Below are 20,255 nucleotides of genomic sequence, written 5' to 3'. Positions count from 1 at the left end.
CTTATGTTTCCCAAAGTTGTGCAGCAAGATTTGAACTCAGGTTATCTGCCACCAAGCTGGCCTTCTTAACTGTGATGTTGGGCTGTGTCTTAAACTGCTCATTTGTGTGACTTCCACCCTTCTCCTCACAAAGAACCAGTCAGTCCTAGGCATCTTACTCCCGTACTTGATCAGATCCCTATAACTGCCCGTGAGGGAAGCATTTTTATCTCCATTTCTCAGGTTAAGAGATGGAGGCTCAGAGAGGTTAAGGAGGATTCCTGAGTAATGTCAGTGTCCACAGGACAAGAACAGGTAAGGACAAAGGGGAGGATGGTGGGAACACTGACGATGGTGGCAGGAGAGAGACCTGGAAAAGGGCTGGGCTAGGAGTGGCTTCTGGTATGTCATGGGGAATGGAGCAGCTCCTCTAAGACAGGAACCCAACAGTCACCTTTTTAAAAGAGCAAGGTGCAGAGAAAGAGATCAGAGCTGTTCCTCCTTTGTATGACAGAACTGGCTGGTCACCTCCTTAGCATCTCGAGGGTCTGTGGTTGGTTTACTTCTCCTCCACCCTGACTGGCACACCCTAGCACTTGTGCTAGGCCCTCCTCAAGTGGCAGGGACTTGACATAACTGAGGAATGAGGAGTGTGTGGGAGAGGAGTGAAGGGGGTGCCTTCAATTACCCCTTGTTCCTGGTCTATTTCTTTTCTTCCTTTTTTTTTTTTTTTTTAATGGGGATAGAACTCAAGGGCACTTGACCACTGAGCCAGATCCCCAGCCCTTTTTTCTGTTTTATTTAGAGACAGGGTCTTATTGAATTGGTTAGGGCCTTGCTAAGTTGTGGCTTTGAACCTGCAATCTTCCTGCCTCAGCCTCCTGAGCCGCTGGGATTACAGGCATGTGCCACCACACCCAGCCTCTAATTCTATTTCTATATTTGATCTCTTCTCTTCACTCTCTCCCCACCACTTCCACATTTCTCTGGTCCTCTAGTCATTCCCTGGCCTCAGCTTTCCCTTCTTTCCACAGAGGACTTGTCTTAGGGTCTCTTTGTACCCCACTGAGATCAAGGGGGAGGGCATGGAATGACAAAGAGGAAAGGTGTGGGTCCAAGGTATCCAGGAGGCCTCTGGAGAAAGATGGAGGCAAAACATGAAGATCAGTGGTTTATTAGGAAGCTCCCAACCCAAACACCAGCAGTCCCACCCCATGCATCCTTGACCAGAAATAAATAAGGTAGCATTCAACAAATCAGTTTGCTAAGAAGCTCTGGGGGAGTGTCCACCTCTCCACGCCTAAGGCCTGGCTCTGGCTCTTGAGGGACTACAGGTATGGGGAGCAGATAGCAGCCTCCGCTTTCTGGCCTGACCCTGGGGCAGCCAGCGAGCTTGGCACTGTGCTTACAGTCTCTGAGGTCTGACCTCATAGCAGCACAATCTGCCCTGTCCCAAAGAGACCCTGTTTCCACCAGACCCCAGCCACTGGCCCCCACCCGAGCATTTCATCATGGGGTCCTGCTCCCATCTCTAACTGTGCAGCCCAGGAAGCCAGCAGCACCTTCTCCCCAGTCAAGAGGACCAGCTGTGTGAGAAGAAAGCTGTGTCATCATAGCTTTCTTCTGTTTTCTTCTGTGGTTCAGGGGCTGCCCCTGTCTGACGTTGGTCAGTGGGCAGTCAGCTCTATGCTCTTCTTCCGCTCCCGATGTTCCTCCCAGTCTTCCTCGGGCTCATAGGTGCCTTTGATGACTGCTATACGATCACTGAGGCTCAGGGAGGTGGGGAAGAGCAGGTAGAAGTAGAGGATGGCAGCTAGGATGGCTCCCACGATGGGCCCCACCCAGAAGACCTAGTGGAGACAGGTAGAGGTCAGAGGCTGAGTCCCAGGCCTCAGGGACCATGACCTTCCCCACCAGAGGACAGACCCATGGGCCCTGAGAAGAGACAGACATACAGACTTCCAGATGTCTGGAGGGAAAGATCTCACACTTCAAAGAAAGATACACTGACACCCCATTCCCCAATGACAGAGACATGGATCACAGACGTACAGACTCTCCAAGGAGGCAGACAGATCCCCACAGGAACAGATCTTTTCCAACCCCACCCCAAAGAGACACAAGTGAACCTTCAGAGGGGACAGAAATAGATTCTCAGACAGAGTTGGGCAGAACTATCCCCTCCACATAAAAACAGCCCCTGAAGAAGTAGCCACAAGCTCTCAAAGGAGGTGACAGACTGTCCAGAGGGACAGACCCACAGGAATCTCTCCCTCAACAGGCACAGATAAATAAAACATCAGAGAGGACAGATACACAGATTCCCAGAGGGGAGACAAAATCCTCAGAGGAAATCAACACAGATCTCTTCTGTACCTCTAGAGAAAGTACAGCTCTCCTTCTCCAGAGGGACAGACATTCACACCCCCACACACACCCTGGCCCTTTGTCTCCAGGGGCTCAGTCCATATAAATCCAACCCTGCCTTTCTTCTCGCCACATCCCATTCCCTTCTGTGTCCCGTCCCCTTCTCTCCAGCCACAGATCCCACGCCCACCCGCAAGCTCTGGGCCCACAGCATCCAGAAAATCCGGTCAGCTCTCCACTGCCTCTGCCAGGTTTCCAGGCCCTCATTGCCAGGGAGCCAGAGGAGGGCCCAGACTCACCCAGTGTGAGGGGCTGAACCGATTCATGACCACTGCGGGGCCAAAAGAGCGGGCTGGGTTCATGGAGCAGCCGGTGAAGTAGATCTGGATAGATGGGGGCAGCGGTGAGGAGGGCAGGGTCCTCATTCACTCCCATAGAGTCCAGACTCCCCCCGGGTCACAAAGCAGTCCAGGGATTTAGCCAGGTCTCAAACTCAAGTCTTCTAGAGCTGGTGACTCTTTGCAGGGATCTTAGCTGTTGGCTTAACCGTGGACCCTATCCATGCCCTCTTCTCTGTCCTCTGCTTGGGCTTGATGTCCTGTTCCCACCACACTTCCCCTTGCTCCTATTTTCTCTCAGTCCAGAAAAAATCTGGGGGACCAAGTCTGGGGCCCAGTAGGGCCAGTCCAGCTACACAAAGACTAGGCCCAAAGCTCTACTTTGGGGGCTCACCAGTCTGAAGGGGATGCCATACTGAGTCACCAGTATTTCTTCTGAGTGTCTTCCCCAACTGGCACCCCAGTCAAAATGTCAGCTCCACTTACCCCCACAAGATGGCCTAGCGTGACAGACAGGCCAATGGACAGAGCTGGGGAGCCCACAGGGCTGGTGCGGCGGGAGTCGGTGGAGGAGAAGATGCAGAGTGCCAGTTGGAAGGTGAGAATGAGCTCCACCACCACGGCCTGGCCTGGCGATGTGTTGTTGTTGATCTGTGGGGTGGGGGTAGGGGTGCTGGGTTAGGTAGGACTCCTGCTGCCTTCAGGCTCTGGGGCTGGGACTAGAGGAACGGAGCTTTCAGCTTCCAAAGACACCTGGAGCCTGAGTACCAGGAAGCCAAGCCCAGTACCTGGCCTCAGAGAGGCCATTCATTGAAGAGACTGTGTACTTCACAGTATGCAGAAGCTTGAAGCTCAGGCCTGTGGCCAAAAGGCAGAGTGTCAGGGGAGCTTTTCCTGGACTCAGTCCTGTCAACGGCTCTGCCCAACCCCAGCCCCCACAAGCTGGCATTTACCCTCCCTCCTGTGGGCAGCTGCCCAGTTTGCCTACTGCAAACTGCCCCTGGCCTCCTACCAGTGCCTGACCCGCTGTTGGTGCCAACCTCAAACCCGTCTCTCCAGTGTGGCTGACTCACAGGTTGACAATGGCCACGAAAATCCTCCTCTGTGTTTGATTAATGAACCCAGTTTACATGGGACAGGGGGCCTGAAACTGGGGCTGTAGAAGCAGGGAGGCAGCAGGGGTGAGGAAAAGGAGAACCAATATTTAAGAGACCACTATGCATTGGAGGAGGGTCATGCCCATGGTTCCTAAATGTAAACCCCATGACACCTGTTATGATGTGACCAACCTGGTGAATGGCTGAGGAAAAAGAAGCACAGAGAAGCCAGGGTCACCCAAACCCAGGATTACAACCCATTTCTCTCTGGTGGTTACATTAAAACTGCTCAGCTGAGGGGCTGACAAGAGGTGAGAAACCCAAGGGGAAGGAGAGAACTCAGAGGTGAGAGGAATAAACGCAAAGAGGAGAAGCAATAGGCTCCTGGAAGAAGGCCAGGTAGGAGCAACATGAGGGGACGGGGCAGAAGAAATGAATGTGAACCAGCGTGCTGGGGTCCCTCCAGAGAGTCATCTTTCAGGCCTTCTTGGCAAGAGTGTGCACTATCTCCCTCTGGTTGTACCCATTTTCAAGAGAGGGCACGGACCTGGTCCTGAGCACACACCGGGTTCCCTGTCCACCCTTCCCCAACCTCCTGGCCACTCACCGCGTTGACGGCCAGGTTGCCCCGGGCATTAGTCGGTACCAGCCCATAGAGGATGCCTGCCCCAGCGATGGCACCCACCAGCTGGGCTGCCACGTAGAAGACAGCCCGGAGCAGTGAAATCTGGTTGCCTACTAAGAGGGCCAGGGTGATGGCAGGGTTGATGTGGCCCCCGCTCACGGGCCCCAGGGCCTGGGCCATAGTGCCTATGGCCAGACCAAAGGCCATCGAGATCTGCAGAATGGAGGGCAGCGCCGATGGCCACTTGAGGGCTGAGCCGAGGCCGAAGAAGACGAAGATGAGGGTGGCCAGGAACTCGGCGAACACAGCCTTGAGGAAGGCCACGGAGCACACCTCCTTCTTCATGGTGGCCTTGGGGCCCCGGTGGCAACAGCCGCGACAGGGGGCGGCCGTCGGGGCAGCGGCGGCGGCGGGGGCAGGGGTCTGGCTGCGAGGCGCCGAGCACTCTCCGGCGCCCACTCCGTGGCTGGCTGCCTGGCGCGGGCCGGGCAGGGGCGCGCTATATAGAGGGCGGGCGCCCCGCAGCGGGACTAGCGCGGGGGGGCAGTGGGCGGCTCCCGCGCTCGGGGGCAAGGGCAGCGCGCAGGGCTCAGACCTGGCGGCCGCCGCCCGTTCGCCATTGCCCCGGACCCCGCGCGCCCCGGACCCCGCGCCTGCCCCCCCGCCGGGGCAGCGGCGGACCCGCCCGGGCCACGTGACCCAGGCCGCGGTGTAGACGGGCCGCGCGGCGGAGTACCCGCGCATGGTGTGCTCAGGAAAGCTCCCGTGCTCTCCTCCGCGCTGTGCGACCCGGGCTCCCTGGGAGACTTGGCGAGGTCTGGACTCCGGAGTCCGACGGCGCTCTGGAAGTCTACCTCGGCTGGGCCTTCACCTCCGTCCGTGGTCTTCGCCTTTTTTTCTCTTCAGGCCTTTGGTCGGGCTTCCCCTTTTCCTCCAGCGATTCGGGCATCCTGACCCGGCCTCACCCACAGCTGGGCCGGAGTGATGCGATTCCCAGAGGACAGCGCCTCTTAGCTCCCTGTCAGCGGGTGGTGGAGGCGGTGCGGTCGTCGTGGGCCTCTCCCAGGCCCGGCCCGGCCCCGGCTGGAGCGGGGGCGTTGGGATCAGAGGCACTGTGCCAGCCTGTCCCGGCGATTAGCAATCCTCGATGCCGCGTGCCCTGGCAGTAACGACTAGGCAGCAGACTCCCCGAGGTGCCCTCTGTGGCTACTTTCCCAGGGCTCAGTCCTCTTGGGGATCCTGCGAGTCACTGCAGGAGGTGGGGACGGAGAATTACCCTTGTTGATAAGACAGGAGTGGGGGCAATTCGGGTTTGTTTGGAGTCAGGGAAAAGGTCCTGGGACTCCGGAGGCTCAAAGGAGAGGGCAGAGGCACCACTGAACTCCCATGAAGACCTTGACCTCTCTTGCCTCCCTGTCAAAAGTCTGTCCGTATGGGTTCAGCTTTTCTTCCTCTTCCTCCTACTCTTGCTCTCTTTAGTGTCCTCCTTTAAGCACTCACTAGGTCTTGATTTCTCTCTGCTGCTTATCCCTGTCAGTCTTTCTCTGAACCACATGTGCTAATGTTCTTGGTTTTCTTGTCTCTCTTCATCTCCTCCCTCTGTCTCTTCCCTGCTGTTTTTCTCAGTCTGTCACTCCTCAGTCTTTCTCCCTCTCCTGTTTCAGTCTCTCAGTCTGTCTTTAAATTCTCCCCCTCCCTCTTTCTCACACTGCCCTATTCTTTGTTTTATCTTTCCTTCTTTTACAATCTAAGTCTGTCACTATTCATTTTTCTCCTTTCCTCTGCCTCTTAATTTCTGTGTCTCCTTCGTTTTTGTCTTTGCCTCATTCTTGGACTGGGCAACACTTTCTTCTAGTTCTCCCCACCCCGCAGCTTCTAGCCCCTCTCACCCCTCTGTCTTCCTATCCCCAGGCTTGGCATGTGGGGAATGAGGCTGGAGGGTTCTTCAGAGCAAGGACCCACCCTCAGGATCCTGGGAAAGGAACTACACCCCTACCCCCACCATATATGCTTTGAGAAGCACTTAGCACAGTACCTGGCACAGAGGAAGACTCAGTACAGATTTCTCCTGCTGTGGGCATTATTTTAAAAGCCCCCTGAGGGTTTGAACCCTAGGGTGCAGCAGAGGGAGAGAACAGGTGCCTCCTGTCAGTTTGTCCAGCAGAGGCGAAGGGGAGGAACACACAGGAAAGCTGAAGACCTGGTATCAGACTCCATAGCAGCAAAGAGGCCAAAGAAAACAGGAGCCAAAGAAATCCCGCTATTGTTCCGACTCTGCTGTAGCATTTCCTGCTGGAGCAGCTCCTCCCCTACATCTTTCTTAAGGCAGGAGGGCTGTCTATCCTTTCTCACATGTGTCCCAGGGCCCTGACCCAAGCAGGACATGGCAGCTATATACAAGATTTTCTTCAGGGCTTGGGGCTTAGATTGGACAATGACCCTAATGACCCCAGAGACCTGGCGTCAGTCTCTACTGCTGAATTTGCCTTCAGTCTGACCTTCCACCTTTTTTCTCATATTTTCTTCCCAACACTGTCTTCACTAATTCATGGTTCTCAAATGCCAACATCTTGGAGCCGGCAAAACTCAAAAGTGCTCACAGGAGGCTGAACTAGTGGGGGAAACTACTACCTGAGGATTTGAACTAGGTCCTTTTCAGCTAATGAAAGACAAGAAGTTGTTCTTACCATTTTATTGATTCAGAATATAGTCTATAAAATTATACATTATAATTGACCTCTACTATGTGATTTAATTCCAAGCTACTTTGTGAAGGAACCTAGACTCAGGTTACTTGCCCAGGATCATGCAATGACCTGAGATGGGAACCACAGGTTGCCACATAGACTTTGTCACCAGGAGTGGACCTGGTGAGTCTAAGGGAGGTCAAGGTTACTCACGAGAGGCAGCTGATTCTGTTTCTTAGACTTGTGCCTGAGGTCCTTCCATCTCTTTAGGGTCACTCTATCCCCAAGTTGTTACAAGAAACTACTGGAGCTCTTATGTCCTGAAATTGAGTTTGTGCTGAGTACTTTAGGTCCTGTCCTGCTAGCTCCAGAGGAATGTGTCCCCCCCTGTGGCAGGTCTCATTACTGTGGCAGGGGGCACTGACTGGAATCTCTCAGGGAAAGCCCCTTCCCCTCCTGTCCTTTGGATTCCTTGGGACAAACTAACAGCTGGGTGGAAATGGTAGGGAACCTAGCCTGTCGTCTGGCACCTGGACTGTATTGACCATGTCTAAGTTGTGGGAGAAATAGCACTTATTAACAAGTGAGCATTTATTGAGTGCTTCCTGTAAGCAGAGAGCACTGTGTTAGATAAGACCCATAGGCAAGATAGGAGAGTACCATCCAAGAACTGGAAGGAGCCCTATCCACAAAGGGTTTACAATCTAGAGGGGAGGGGCTGGGGAGATAGCTCAGCCGGTAAAGTGCTTGCCTTGCAAGCACAAAGCCCTGGGTTAAAAAAAAAGTCAATCTAGAGGGGAGGCATTACATTATACACACACACACACACACACACACACACACACACACACACAGAATCACAGCTTAAAGATTAAAAAAAAAAAAATCCAAGCAACTTTTGCTGGCACAAAATCATTTGACACAAAATGGGAATGTGGGGATGGATGCTGCTGGGACCCAGTAGTCAGCCGCCTCCTCCTCTCAACTTAGAGCTTTCTCTGTCCCTAACTGGAAGTCTGTCCATCTACTGCCTGGCCTCTGTTTACTTTGGGTGTAGCTGATCTCCACCTTCCTCCTGACTGGGTACTCTTCAAGGGCAGAAACTAGCTTCATGTTCTTTGTCATTTCCTCCCTACCCTGCTACCACTCTCTCCAAGGGTCTGTGTCTACCACAAGACTGTGGACTGGACAGGCCTAGCTGAATGTTCTAGTTTCTGCCAGGGCTCCCAGGAGGACCCTAGGACTAGCCAAAGTGAAAAGATCATGGGATTTTGTATAATACCAGAGTTCAAGCCTTGACTCCACTATATTCTAACTCTGTGACTTTAGGCAGGTCTCAACCTCAGATTCTGAATCTACAAGATGGGGAGAACAGTATTTACTCTGCTTATGTCACAGGATTGGGAGGTAATTACAGAGATTCTAAAGGGAGTACTTTGAAAATAGTTAAAGCTTGCATGGGGCTGGGGACCTTGTCTTTCCAGAACCTGTCTGAAGTTTTGGGATTAGATGAACTAATGCATGTGAGTTGGCCAGCATAGTGTTTGCTGAACAGAGATGCTTAGTAACTGTCAATGTCCCTTCCACTCCTATCACATAGAATCCTGCTTTTACCTTTGACCTTAATATGGGTAACTGGGGCTACAAGTGGTGGGAACCTCACATTTAGTTTTTGGGGAGATGAAATGCAGGAAGTAGCACAGAGAAATTCTTGGCACCTTCTAGAGGGTTTTGGTGGGGTGAAGCAGGGTGGGGATAAGGTACCTCGCTGCCTTTGAACTTCCAGAGTAAGGACACAAGCTGCCAGGAGGACAGTTCCAGAGGTCAGTGTGGTCTCTGACTCTACCCCTCCCCAAGCAGTGAGGCCAAGTTGCTGTCACCAGCTGTGGGGGTTTGGGAGGGTCCTTTCCACAGCATCTATGACACAGGGCAGTCTTTTTCTGACTCCAATGAGAGCTCTGGTCAAGGAAGACAAGAAAGAGCCTAGAAGAGGCGCATCTGTGAAGGGACTGGAGGGGGCGCGATAGACTCCCTGCCTGGTGCCCAGAGGGAGCTTGGTATAGTGTGGGACAGACACAGACAAAAGCCTTGAAAGCCTGGGGGCGACAGAGAACATGGAAAGGGGGCTGTTGGTGTGATTCCCTGGGTTAGTTATGCAGCAGGCTGGAGAGGGAGGCGGGAGGGAGGGGATGGATGGGCTGGACAGTGGCAGGAAGGAAGTGGGACAGCTGCCAGTCTGTGCTCAGGGTAAGGAGAAGTTCAGAGGCCAGACCAGGATGGAGCCAGCCCCATCTTCTTCTGCCTGGAGCTTGGGGCTCCTACACCTCTCTTCTCTTTTGCTTTGACCACCAAATGAAGGAAATAAAGGAGGCTGAGGGTCAGGTCCCTCTGCATACTCCTCTCACCCTAGGAAGCAGAAATAATGAAAAAGAACCTAATAATGCGTGATAATGGTATTAAGAATTACAGTTCACACAGCATCTTTACATGCATCATCTCACTTAATCCCAGTTAATCACATTTGAGAAACATTGCTCTGGTTTGGAAATTTAGAAGCCTGAATTCTAGACTCAGACCTGCCTCTGCCTGGGCAAGTCATTTCCCTTTTCTGGTCCTGAGAGTAGCTCTTTCCACAATGATAACCGTCCTGTGGTGGGTGCCAGAAGTGGGTGGAGCACAGCCAGGAGAGGAAACAGAGAAGAGGGAACAGAGAGTCCTGGGGGGAGGAGTGCTGCCTGGTGAGAACGGCAGGTGACGGGGGGTGCTGCCTGGTGCCAGTGGTTGTATGCCTGAGTGCCTTGCCCAGCCAGCTATAGGTGTGTGCTGGGTGACAGGGCTTACTTGCGAAACTGAGTGTCTCCTTTCAAGAAGTGTCTAGTTGCAAATCTCCCCTCTCCACGACAAAGCCCCGGGGGCCCACAAAGGGCTTTTGTTTCCTCTAACCAAGTGCAAGGCTAATCTCTGAGTCTGGGGCCCCCATGGGGATGAGGGTTGTGTACAGACACATGCACAGGTGTGCACACACATAACTGCTTCCCTCTTTGAAGATTCCTTCCTCAGGACAGAAGGAAATCTTTGGCCACTCAATCCTTTTTCCAGAGGCCATTTCTAAAGGAGCTGTTCTCTTGTTGACACTTCTTTGCCCTCCAGCAACAAGTCATGCCAAATCTTGAGGCCCAGCCCAGCAACTTGGGGGAATTTTCTTGAAGGGGCAAGGGAGGGCATGGAAATCAGGGCCCACCTTTCCCCTTCTTCTGGGATGACTGGTAGGGAGGACTCATCTGCTGCAGAGGAAGTGGATTTATTGCAGGTGTGGGAGGAGAGGGTCAAGGAAAAGCAAGATGTTCCTAGTCCTGCATAGACTTGTACTACTGTAGTCATACTGTTCACACTCAGGAGCGTGCAAACTCTGCACTTGAGGACAAGAAACTCCGGGATGAACACACACTTGCATACTAGCAAAACTGAATGTACCATTCCCAGAACCCCAAGGTTGCGTTTGTGCACTCCTCACCCAGGACCTGGGTACAGGCTCTCCAGAGCTTTCCACCCTGGCCCGCCTGCCCCTCCTTCCTCCAGGGCTAGGTCCCCAAGTCTCCACTTGCCGGTCTGTTGAAGCTGTGGCTCAAAGCCTCAGGGGAGGGGATCTACCAGGCTCCTGACTCCCTGACCCACTGCTGCTCCTTCCTGCGGGCTCACTGGTGCTGGAAGCACCCTTGGCCTGGAAGCAGCTACTCTGCAATGGGCTATGGTAAGAGGGACAGGGTGGGCCCTTCCAAGATGGGCTGGGGGCCCCGTCGGGGAGACGGTGCTGTAGAGGTCCCTTGCTCAGGCCTTGCTACCACGTGGCAAGCTCTGCGGAGAGTGCAGCTCCACCGACTGCCGCCTCCGCACCTCGCGCTCCTCCCAGTCGGTGTCCGGCTCCAGGCCCTTCAGCACCGCCAGCCGCTCCGACAGGCTCTTGGCTGAGGGGAAGAGTAAGTAGTTGTAGAGAAGGGAGCCCACGATGGCGCCGACCAGGGGTCCAATCCAGAAGACCTGCGGGCGAGTAGAGCACGCTGGGATGGTCTGGGGCTTGGAGAACGCTCTCCTCTCTGCTCCATGTGGGAGAGCAGGTCTCTCATAACACTAACACAGTAAAATACTTATTTATGTAATTAGCAACGACAACATGAACTGCCTGGGACAACCTGTTAGTGCAAGGGGTAGTGGGGCGAATTCTGAAGTGGACTGTCTGAATATGATACCTGATTCCACCTTGAATTTAGGCAAGCCACTTGCCTTCTCTGTGCCTCAGTTCCCTTTCATTGTAAGAATGCTTACCTCCTGGGATTGTGAAAACTAAATGAGTTCATCTTTGCAAAGCACTTAGAGCCTAACATTAAATAGGTGCTAAATAATAAAAATATGTGTTAACTGGTATAAATATTGCTATTTACTGAGGTCTAAGTGCCAGGCATGTGGTATCTGTTCTATGCTGGTAACCTTCCTTATTTTTCTCAAGAGGCCAGTAAGTCTTATAAGAACAATAGAACTTAAGCCAATAAGAACTATTGTTTTCCTCATTTACAGGTGGGGACAGGGAGGGGAAACTGAGTCTTTGGCACACAAGTACTAAAGGGTGGAACTCAAGGCTTCCCAGGGCCTCAGAAGGAGGAGTGTGTAGTTTGGGGCACAGCTAGGGAAGTGGAAGGCAAGGGTTTCAGCCATTACCCAGTGGTCATCAAACTTGCCGGTGACGATGGCTGGAGCCAGGGAACGTGCAGGATTCATGGAGCAGCCAGTGTAGTAGATCTGTGATGGGAAGGCGGGTCAAGGAGGGAAGGAAGGTGAAGACAGAGCCAGGTGCCCTTGTTCCCCTCCAATGCTTGACCTTAAGGGAATCTGTGTGATGGACAATTAATTTCATGATTTAATTACTGGGCTCTGAATTCATTTGAGGCTAGAGTGATATCTGTCCCTCTAGGGTGTCTGAGAATCAAAGCCTCTGGTTTCTGTGTCCCTCTTGGGGGTTTTATGTATTTGTCCCTCTGGGGGTCTTAGCATCTGTCATTTTGGAAAGTTCTATGTGTGTGCATCTGTTTCTTTGGGAAGGTCTTTGGGTCTGTCTCTCTAAGGATGCTGGACTTATGGCCATAACCTACCCCAAGGAGGTGGCCCAGTACCACAGAGAAACCGATGGAGAGAGCAGGGCTGCCTGGATTGTCTCCATGGCGCTCATCAGTGGAGGCAAAGATGCAGAGCACCAGCTGCAGGGTCAAGAAGAGCTCTACGGTCACCGCCTGGCCAGTTGTTGTGTTGTGGTTGAGCTGGGAACAGGATGGGAATTAGCAGGGTTTACTGACAGATCATGCACCCCTCTCTGGCTCCATCTTCCTGCCCACCAGCAGTAGGCCCCGGAAGGTCCCTGGGCCGGGAGCCCGAACACCACTGGGACTCACCAGACCACCTTCCTCCTGGCCCCTGCCCTGAGGGAGGGGTGGACCCCAGTGTGCTCACAGCACCCAAACAGAGGTGGAGATCCATAGCCCATTAGATCTGGGGGCTGAGGTTGTGTGCCTACAGCGCAAGAGGAAAAGAAAGCTGTGACCCAGAGTTCCTGTTCCAGGACCACATATGGGAAAAGGCTTCAACTGCAGCAAGAAACTCTGGGCCAGGTAACAGGAAGGCCTTCCTCTCTAGACCACATGATTCTGATGCAACAGGAAGCTGGGAGTCTTTCCTCCTGGGGTCAAATGGCTTCCCTGGACAGGGTCTAGGGACTCAGGTCTGGGAGCTGGTCCTGATGTGCCCCTCCCCCATGAGTCCTGTGTGGGAGCCTCTCCCCTTGGCTTTGCCAGCTCCCTGTTGCTGGCCTTAGTTCTGCCTATGGGCTGCTGCCTGCACATCCCTTGGAGGCTGGGGCGAAGCCTTCACTCGTGGGGTGCCCTTGGTCCCACCAGACCCTGCCCTGGGTAAGGAGAGAACTTGAGGCTGAGCAAAGAGGCAGTTTCATAAGTGGGCCACACCCAGCACTGGGTATTTCTCTGGGTTTTGTCATCCTGTATGTACTCTGCACCCTGCCCTCTGGGCACTGCACTGGGTGAAGCTATGACAGCTCTCAACTCCCACGCTGCTTCTCCAGGCTCTGAGCCCCCACCTCTTGGTCCTAGATTTCAGGCAACACCTGGGGGTCCTGCTAGAGTCTATCCTCACCCTTTCTTTTGTTGTTTAATGTCAGAGCCTCCAGGGGATCATGAAAAGAGATTTGGAGGCAAACAGTTTTTGGAGGCCTCTGGTTTGCTGGAGGATCCTATTCACTTTGGCCTCAGTTTCTCCTGCTATAAAATGGGAGTAACAAAACAGATTCTGGAAGACTGTGTGAGGATTGGAAATGACGAGACCAGTGCCACAGCCCCATTCCTGCTAGTAAATGGCTGCGATGGTATGAATGATGGAATGGGTTGGTGTCAGATAGCTCTGGGGCTGTTTCCAGGTGTTGCCACTTACTCGTTCTGTGGTTTGTGTCAATCAGATGCTGAGCTTCAATTTGCTACTCAGCGAGGGGGGACTACAGAATTTATCCCACAGTGCTGTACCAAGGATGAGATGGTATTTGTCCTGGCACAGGGTAGATGTGTAACCGTGGCAACTTCCTGGTGGCCAGGCTGGCTCTCAGTGTCCTCAAGTGTACCTGAGACAGCCTTTGGAGGTCATCCAGGTTTCCCTAGCTTCAGGACAAGTCAGCCCCACTACTGCCCCATTCCAGCCTGGCAGAGTTCTCTCCAGTTCCTCAAGATGATAAATACTGGGAAGTATCTTGAAGACCCTTCCCAGGCCCTTCCTTTCTGAGGCTGTAAAATGGTGGAGGAGCAGGAGTGAGTGTTCCCCAGGATCTTTAGTGCTCCCAGTGCCCTGCTATTAGAGGTTTTTTTGTGGTGCTGGGGATTGAACCCCAGCCCAGAAAAGGAGTTTTTGCCATGCTCTCAGGAAGTTCCTCTTTCGGTCTAACTGGACCTCTCTCCACTGCAAAGTGAACTCATTTTGTTCTCAATGGAAATGGGCGCACTCTGTCCATCACTTTACCCATTCTAGCTTTTCTTGACCCTGGGCTCCCAACCTCATCGTATCTTATATTTTGAAGAAGAGAGAATTCCCACAACTCTGCCCCTTTCATGAAGAAGACTCCTTCCTGAGCAGAAGGAGCAGAGACTACAGGACTCTTCAGAGACATCAGAGCCCAGGGATGGAGTAGGCCAAGAAATGCAGAACACTGGGGCATGAAAGAGGCCCTCACTGTCCTGGCTTCGGATGGGGGTGGAGAGTGGGAATTGTGCTGAGGGGACCAAGCTTGCCATGCCCCTCAGGGTCCCAGACCTGCACAGAGCAGGAGAGAGGAAGGGTCCTGATATTCCCTCAGCTCCCAAAGTTTCCAAGGTGCTTCCTCTGGTACTGACAGACTGTAGAACTCTTGGCCCCTCACTCCCCTTCCTGAGTTCCAGTTTCTGGGATTGTAGCACAAGGCTTGGATGGTGGCTCAGGAATGTTGATCAGGAGGAAAGAGCTTGCCTCTCATAGTCAAGCCCAGGTTTGAGGGTTGAGTGTCGCTTTCTTTCACTGAAATCACAGGCCTCACAACTTTAAGAAGTGAGTATGCCCATCTTGTGAGGTGTTAGTGGGTGGCACGTGAGGAGTGACCATCGTGAGACCCAAACACAGCGGACACTGAAAAAGGTCCTGTCCCTCTTCTCTCCAGAAGACCTAGTGGCTGCGCTCTGAGGTTTCCTCCAGAGCAGAAGACCTGCCTGCTCTGAATACTGTCCCCTGCTGAGTTTTGGCCCGGTCCTCACTGTAATGTGGGCATTGGGTCCAACAGAAACCTTGATGCCATTCTTCCTCCAGATTTGGCTTAGAAGATCCGGCAGACCATCCATACCCTGCCTCTGCTCTGACACCTCCTTCCCTTATTCTCCTAGGGTGCTGCGTTCCTGGCTCCAGCTCTGTCTAGCTCTGTCTGTCTCTGTCTGCCCACCCAGACCCCCATCCAGAGCTAGTCCTTCCCATCTCATCCTTTACAGGCGGCTCTCCAGGATCTGCCCCTTGTGGAAGGGGCCAAGTTCTGGTTACTCACAGCATTGACAGCTAGGTCCCCGCGGATTTCCACTGGTGTGATCTCATGGAGCAGAGCAGCCCCAGCCACAGCCCCCAGCAGCTGGGCAGCCATGTAGAAGGCAGCTCGGAGGAAGGAGACGTGGCAGCCCACCAGGAAGGCTATAGTCACAGCAGGGTTGATGTGGGCCCCACTGACATGACCCAGAGCCTGTACCAGGGTACCAATGCCTAGGCCAAAGGCCATGGCGATCTGTAGCACAGAGGGTGGGGCCTGTGGCCAGTTGAGGGCTGAGCCCAGGCCAAAGAAGACAAAGAGGAGTGTGGCCAGGAACTCTGCCAACACGGCCCTGGAGAAGGCTACGGATCGGAGCTCCCACATGCTGCGGAGCCTTCTGTGGGCTGCCCTGCGTCTTGCGGGCCAGGAGGCTTGTGGTTCTCTCTCTCTCTCTCTCTCTCTCTCTCTCTCTCTGGGCCCCTGGGTGGCTGGGCTGTGCCCACTTATAGTATGCGTCCATCCTGGATTTGGGCACGTGGGGTGGAGGTGGAGTTTAGGCCAATACGTCTTCTCCCCCTGGTTGCCCCTGCTCCCACCCCTGGCCCCTACCCACCTACATGTCTATCACCCCATCTTTGCTTTCACAGCTGACTAATGTTCCCCATTAATGACCTCCAGATAAGGACTGACGTCCCCTGTTTTCCGTGTTTGTTCCCTCAGTTACCCCAGGGTTACTGCCCTGGGGCCTTCCCAACCCCCACAGCAATCTGCAAATGCCAGTCCTCTATAGGGCAGTGTGTCCAATATCCCTCTCTCACCCAAACTATGAGTAAAGGCTGGGGCCACATCTCACCCAGAACTGACCATTAGATGTCAAAGGAACCCTTCTAGTGACTGGGAATTTCTTCCTGCTGTCTGACCTCCACTTATTCCTTCTTGAAGGGGATGGAAAACAACTGGTCGACTTGTGACAAACCAAGAGATAAGGTTTTGTGTTTTGTGCTTTGCTTGCTTTCCTGTAGTTAATCCCCCTTAAGTCATTAAGCTTCAGCTCCTCGCTGGAGCCCCAACCAGATAGCTGCTCCCATAGTCTGAAGGCAGGGGTGGTTTCAGTGGTACGGGGACCCTGGCTCTAGGTGATGGAGTCACCCAGAGTTGACTGAGGAAGCTGAGCACTTCCCTTCCAGCACCACCCTGCTCCAGCTCTGAGACGTAATCGTTTGGTTCTTTCTCTGTAAAATGGGGACAATAAAACCTACCTCACAGGATTGGGGTTTGGATTAAAAGAAATAATAAATGTCAAGCCCTCAAAGCAGCACCTGGCCCACAGTAAACGGTGCGCTCTTACCGGCCATTACCGACAGTGTTATTTGTGCTCTGAAGAGAACAGGTCCCTAAACGCGGGGGCCCAGAAGCTGTGACAGGCTCTAGGCACCCCCCTGGAGTTTGGGGCCATCTGGCCACAGGGTGAAACATTTCTGTGGGGCAGCGAGCTGTGTAGGCTCAGGGAGGCCATGATGCCTGATAAGAAACTCTCTGGCGCCATTCAGCCCAGCCAGTGTCTCCACAAGGCCACCCCATGCTATCACTGCTGCTATAGCTTTTGGGGTCCAGAAGGGGTTCTTCCCTAAGCCCGCCAGCCCTGCCCCTTCCTTGGGGAATCCAAAGGCAGACTTGGGCTCCCAGTGGGGTCAGGAGGATGGGCTTCTGGACCTCATGGCCAGTAGGTCCTTGGGCAAGTCCCAGTCCCAGTAATGAAGATCTGGGAGGGGTTGGAGACTATAGAGTGGAGCTTCTTGTGTTATATTATAGGGGAGATGCTAAGGCCCAGGAGGGCAAGTAACTTACGCAAGGTGGTCCAGCAAGTGGGTGGCTGATCTGTGGCTGGGACCTAGTCTGGAGAGCGTTCCACAGCACCCTCCACTGCTGAGTCACACTCCAAGCCTTAGTTTCCTTGCATACAAAACTGTGTTGAGAATGTAGTAAGGGATGGAATGGAAAAGTGTTTGCAACAGAGACTGCAACATACACACGTGAGCGCGCGCGCACACACACACACACACACTGGGACCTGCAGCTCCCACTGTTCAGGAGGAGGAAGGGGAGGAGGGAAGGGAGGAAGAAACAACCACAAATGACACAAACAGAGGGAAGCTCGAAAAGATTGGGATTCTTGTGGGATTTGTGCCTAGGACAGGGCCTGGAACACAGGTACTTAGTACCCTAGTACTCTAACCTACTTGGGAATTCCAGAGGGAGAAGGCAGCCTCGACCCTGCCTTATGATCTTGGAACCCACCTTCAGACTTGGCATATAGAAAGAGACAAGGGTCCAGAGGGGTCTGGCTGGGCAGCCTGCTCCCTCCCAGGATCTGTGCCTCCCCCACTCTCTCCATTTGTGATTTCATGAATCACTTCTTCTGACCCTCAGACACACTGTTCATACCAACACATCAAGTTCCCACCTGAGCCTCAGGGGTCCCTGGGAAACTCTCCCCTCATGACCTGAAATTGTGGTAATGTTGTCCAAACCCACCCTCAACACTTGAGTTGCTGTGTGTGCTTGGATGGGCCACACACTTTTTCTGCTCTACCCTTTTTCATCCAGATGTTTGTGATCATGAGAATGGCTCACTGACCAGTGGTTCTGAGCAGGACTGCCCATATCCTAGTCAGGTGTTGTGATAAACCCAGAATAGGCCACTCTCTGTAGCTCACAAGTTTCTGAGCGTTTATGATTGTGTGTGTGTGTGTGTGTGTGTGTGTGTGTGTGTGTGTTTATTCAGTTGCTCAATCATACATTTACAGCCATAGGACTGGGGGTGCAGGTCAGTAGTATAGCAGTTGCACAGCACCTGTGAGGCCCAGGGTCCATCCCAAGTACCACCAGGCAATAAAACAGAAAAAGAAACAGATGGAATTTTAGAGATTGTCTAGCCTGTGGATCTCATTTTACAGATTAGAACATGAAGTCTGGAGAGATTGTGACTCACTGGATCATGCAGCTTACCACAGCAGTCAGGACATTCTTGTCTGGCCTGAGCCTGGAACAAGGAGAAGGGGCTGACCATGACTGTGTCCCCACCTGGCCCAAGTTTTGCATGGGACTTTGCCTTCTGCAAGCAAGCAAGGTGTTCCTGTCACGGCCAGTGGGGCTCTTGCTGTGGTTCTGGGTGGGCCTTGTTTACTGCCACCACTAGAGGAACCGTTGGGAGTCTAAGGAGCCCAGGACACACCTGAGGTGCACTACCGATTAGAATGTGGAAAAAAAAAAAAAAAAAATTTCTTGGAGATGGATGCACACCTATGTGAATGCACCTGAGACCTTGCATTTAACAATTGTTAATATGGGAAGTTTTATGTTATATGTATTTTGCCACCATTAAAAATAATGATTTTTTAAAATCAGAGAAGGAAACTGACCAAAAAAACAAAACAAAACAAAACAAAAAACGGTCCTTACCAACCAACAATTTTGTTTTTTACTTATTAGTCTTTTAGATTTACTCAGGTATCTGTTTTTCAAGTCAAAATCACTCTTTTCTAATTAATTAATTAATTAATTAATTAATTAATTAATTTTTAACTGGGGATTGAACCCAGGGTCTTGAGCCACATCTTAGCTCTTTTCATTTTATTTTGAGACAGGGGCTTGCCAAGTTGCCAAGGCGGCCCTGAAACTCAGGATCCTCCTGCCTCAGCCCACTGAGCAGCTGGGATTCCAGTCATGTGCTCCCACTCTTGTATATAATAAAGGAAATCATAGGCAAAACAATTGACCAAAACAGTCTCCAAATTTCTTCACATTCAGAGTTCAACTTTTCTAATCCCTTTTTGTCTCAGTGTTTTTGAGTAGCCTCTGTCCATCAGAATGGCCCATCTCTTAAAAGATTATCTGCTTCTTCCCAGAACTTCTTTACAAGCCCCAGATTTCATTCTTGTAAGCTTTATTGCAGGTGTTTTCTTGCTTCATGTGTGACCAGCGATCATTTTGTTCTTTCCTTAGTAATAACAACACCGCACAGATTTCTTAGATCTCGTAAACACTTGGCTGCTGTTTTGTAAGAAAATTTGGAATTATAGTCATTCTTTAATGACAGCTATTTGCTTCACTAATATCAAATTCTTGCTTGTTCCTCTGTTTCCATGCCTTTCTGGATACACAATAACTGCTTAAATGCTAAACCACAGTATAACCTTTTTGAAAACATTTTAAATGGCAATTAAACAGAACATACCCAGGAAATAGAAGGCACTTGAAACTTTCCTAAGCAAGTTAGGTTTGTACAGGCAACGACAACCACTCCCAGCTACTGCAGGCTGATTACAACGAGAAAACAAAATATGCCTTAGGACTGGTGAAATATAGCATGTTTCAATTAATACAATATTAATATTAATTATATTTATATTAATTAATTAATATCAATATAACTATTCATATAAGATTAAATTAAACCTGTGTTTAGTGCCCACTCTGCCATGCACTGTTCTAGACATTCTTGTAAATCCTCACAGCCATGCTATGAACCAGAATTAAAAGATTTTAAAGATAAGGAAAATGAAACAGAGAGAGTTTAAGTAAATTTTTTGAGGTCACAGAGCTAGCAAGTGAAAAGGTAGAACAGGAACCCCAATCTGGCTTCTAGAGGATTTTTTTTTTAATTGTTTTTTAGTTTTAGATGGACACAATACCTTTATTTTATTTTTTATTTTTATGTGGTGCTGAGGATCGATCCCAGTGCCTTGAGTGTGCTAGGCAAGCGCTGTACCACTGAGCCACAAAACCAGCCCTCAAGAGGACATTCTTACATTTTTTAAAATGTGAAAGTGAATCCCTACCTCACACTTTGAGGTAATCAAAATAAAAAAGAAGTGTGAGAGAGAGTGAGCGAAAGATCTCTGAATAATGAAATGGATTGGGGTGTCCCTTGCTGAAGGATTTAAAGAGGAGGTTGACACCCTGGAAAAGGGGAGGTGGGAAGGTGTTTGTAGGGTGATGGGCCCGTGTGATAGAATTTAGGAAATCCATTCTCTCTGACAGGGGTGTTTCCTGCTCTGTACTGAGATGCAAATA

At 51.7% G+C, this 20,255-nt stretch overlaps 2 protein-coding genes across 3 annotated transcripts; both read right to left on the bottom strand.

The window, feature by feature from the left end:
- Positions 1-1,137: 1,137 nt before the first annotated feature.
- On the bottom strand, positions 1,138-6,586 carry AQP5 (aquaporin 5). Of its 2 annotated transcripts, XM_079139756.1 has the most exons (5): positions 6,442-6,586; positions 4,389-5,655; positions 3,171-3,335; positions 2,646-2,729; positions 1,138-1,829 (listed from the first exon to the last, which is right to left on the bottom strand). In XM_079139756.1, the coding sequence occupies exons 2-5, from the start codon at positions 5,148-5,150 to the stop codon at positions 1,647-1,649; spliced, it is 1,194 nt and encodes a 397-aa protein (XP_078995882.1). In that variant the 5' UTR covers positions 5,151-5,655; positions 6,442-6,586; the 3' UTR covers positions 1,138-1,646. The 2 variants fall into 2 exon arrangements, with proteins under 2 accessions (XP_078995882.1, XP_078995883.1); XM_079139757.1 differs by lacking the exons at positions 2,646-2,729; positions 6,442-6,586 and having other exon boundaries at positions 4,389-6,220.
- A 2,645-nt stretch (positions 6,587-9,231) lies between these two features.
- Positions 9,232-15,670, bottom strand: AQP2 (aquaporin 2). The gene is made up of 4 exons (XM_079139764.1): positions 15,204-15,670; positions 12,238-12,402; positions 11,807-11,887; positions 9,232-11,131 (listed from the first exon to the last, which is right to left on the bottom strand). The coding sequence occupies exons 1-4, from the start codon at positions 15,561-15,563 to the stop codon at positions 10,922-10,924; spliced, it is 816 nt and encodes a 271-aa protein (XP_078995890.1). The 5' UTR covers positions 15,564-15,670; the 3' UTR covers positions 9,232-10,921.
- Positions 15,671-20,255: the final 4,585 nt, after the last annotated feature.

This window comes from Sciurus vulgaris (genome assembly GCF_902686455.1).
Source record: "Sciurus vulgaris genome assembly, chromosome: 5".
In the NCBI taxonomy this organism is placed as follows: Eukaryota; Metazoa; Chordata; class Mammalia; order Rodentia; family Sciuridae; genus Sciurus; species Sciurus vulgaris.
This window is presented reverse-complemented; position numbering and strand designations above follow the sequence as displayed.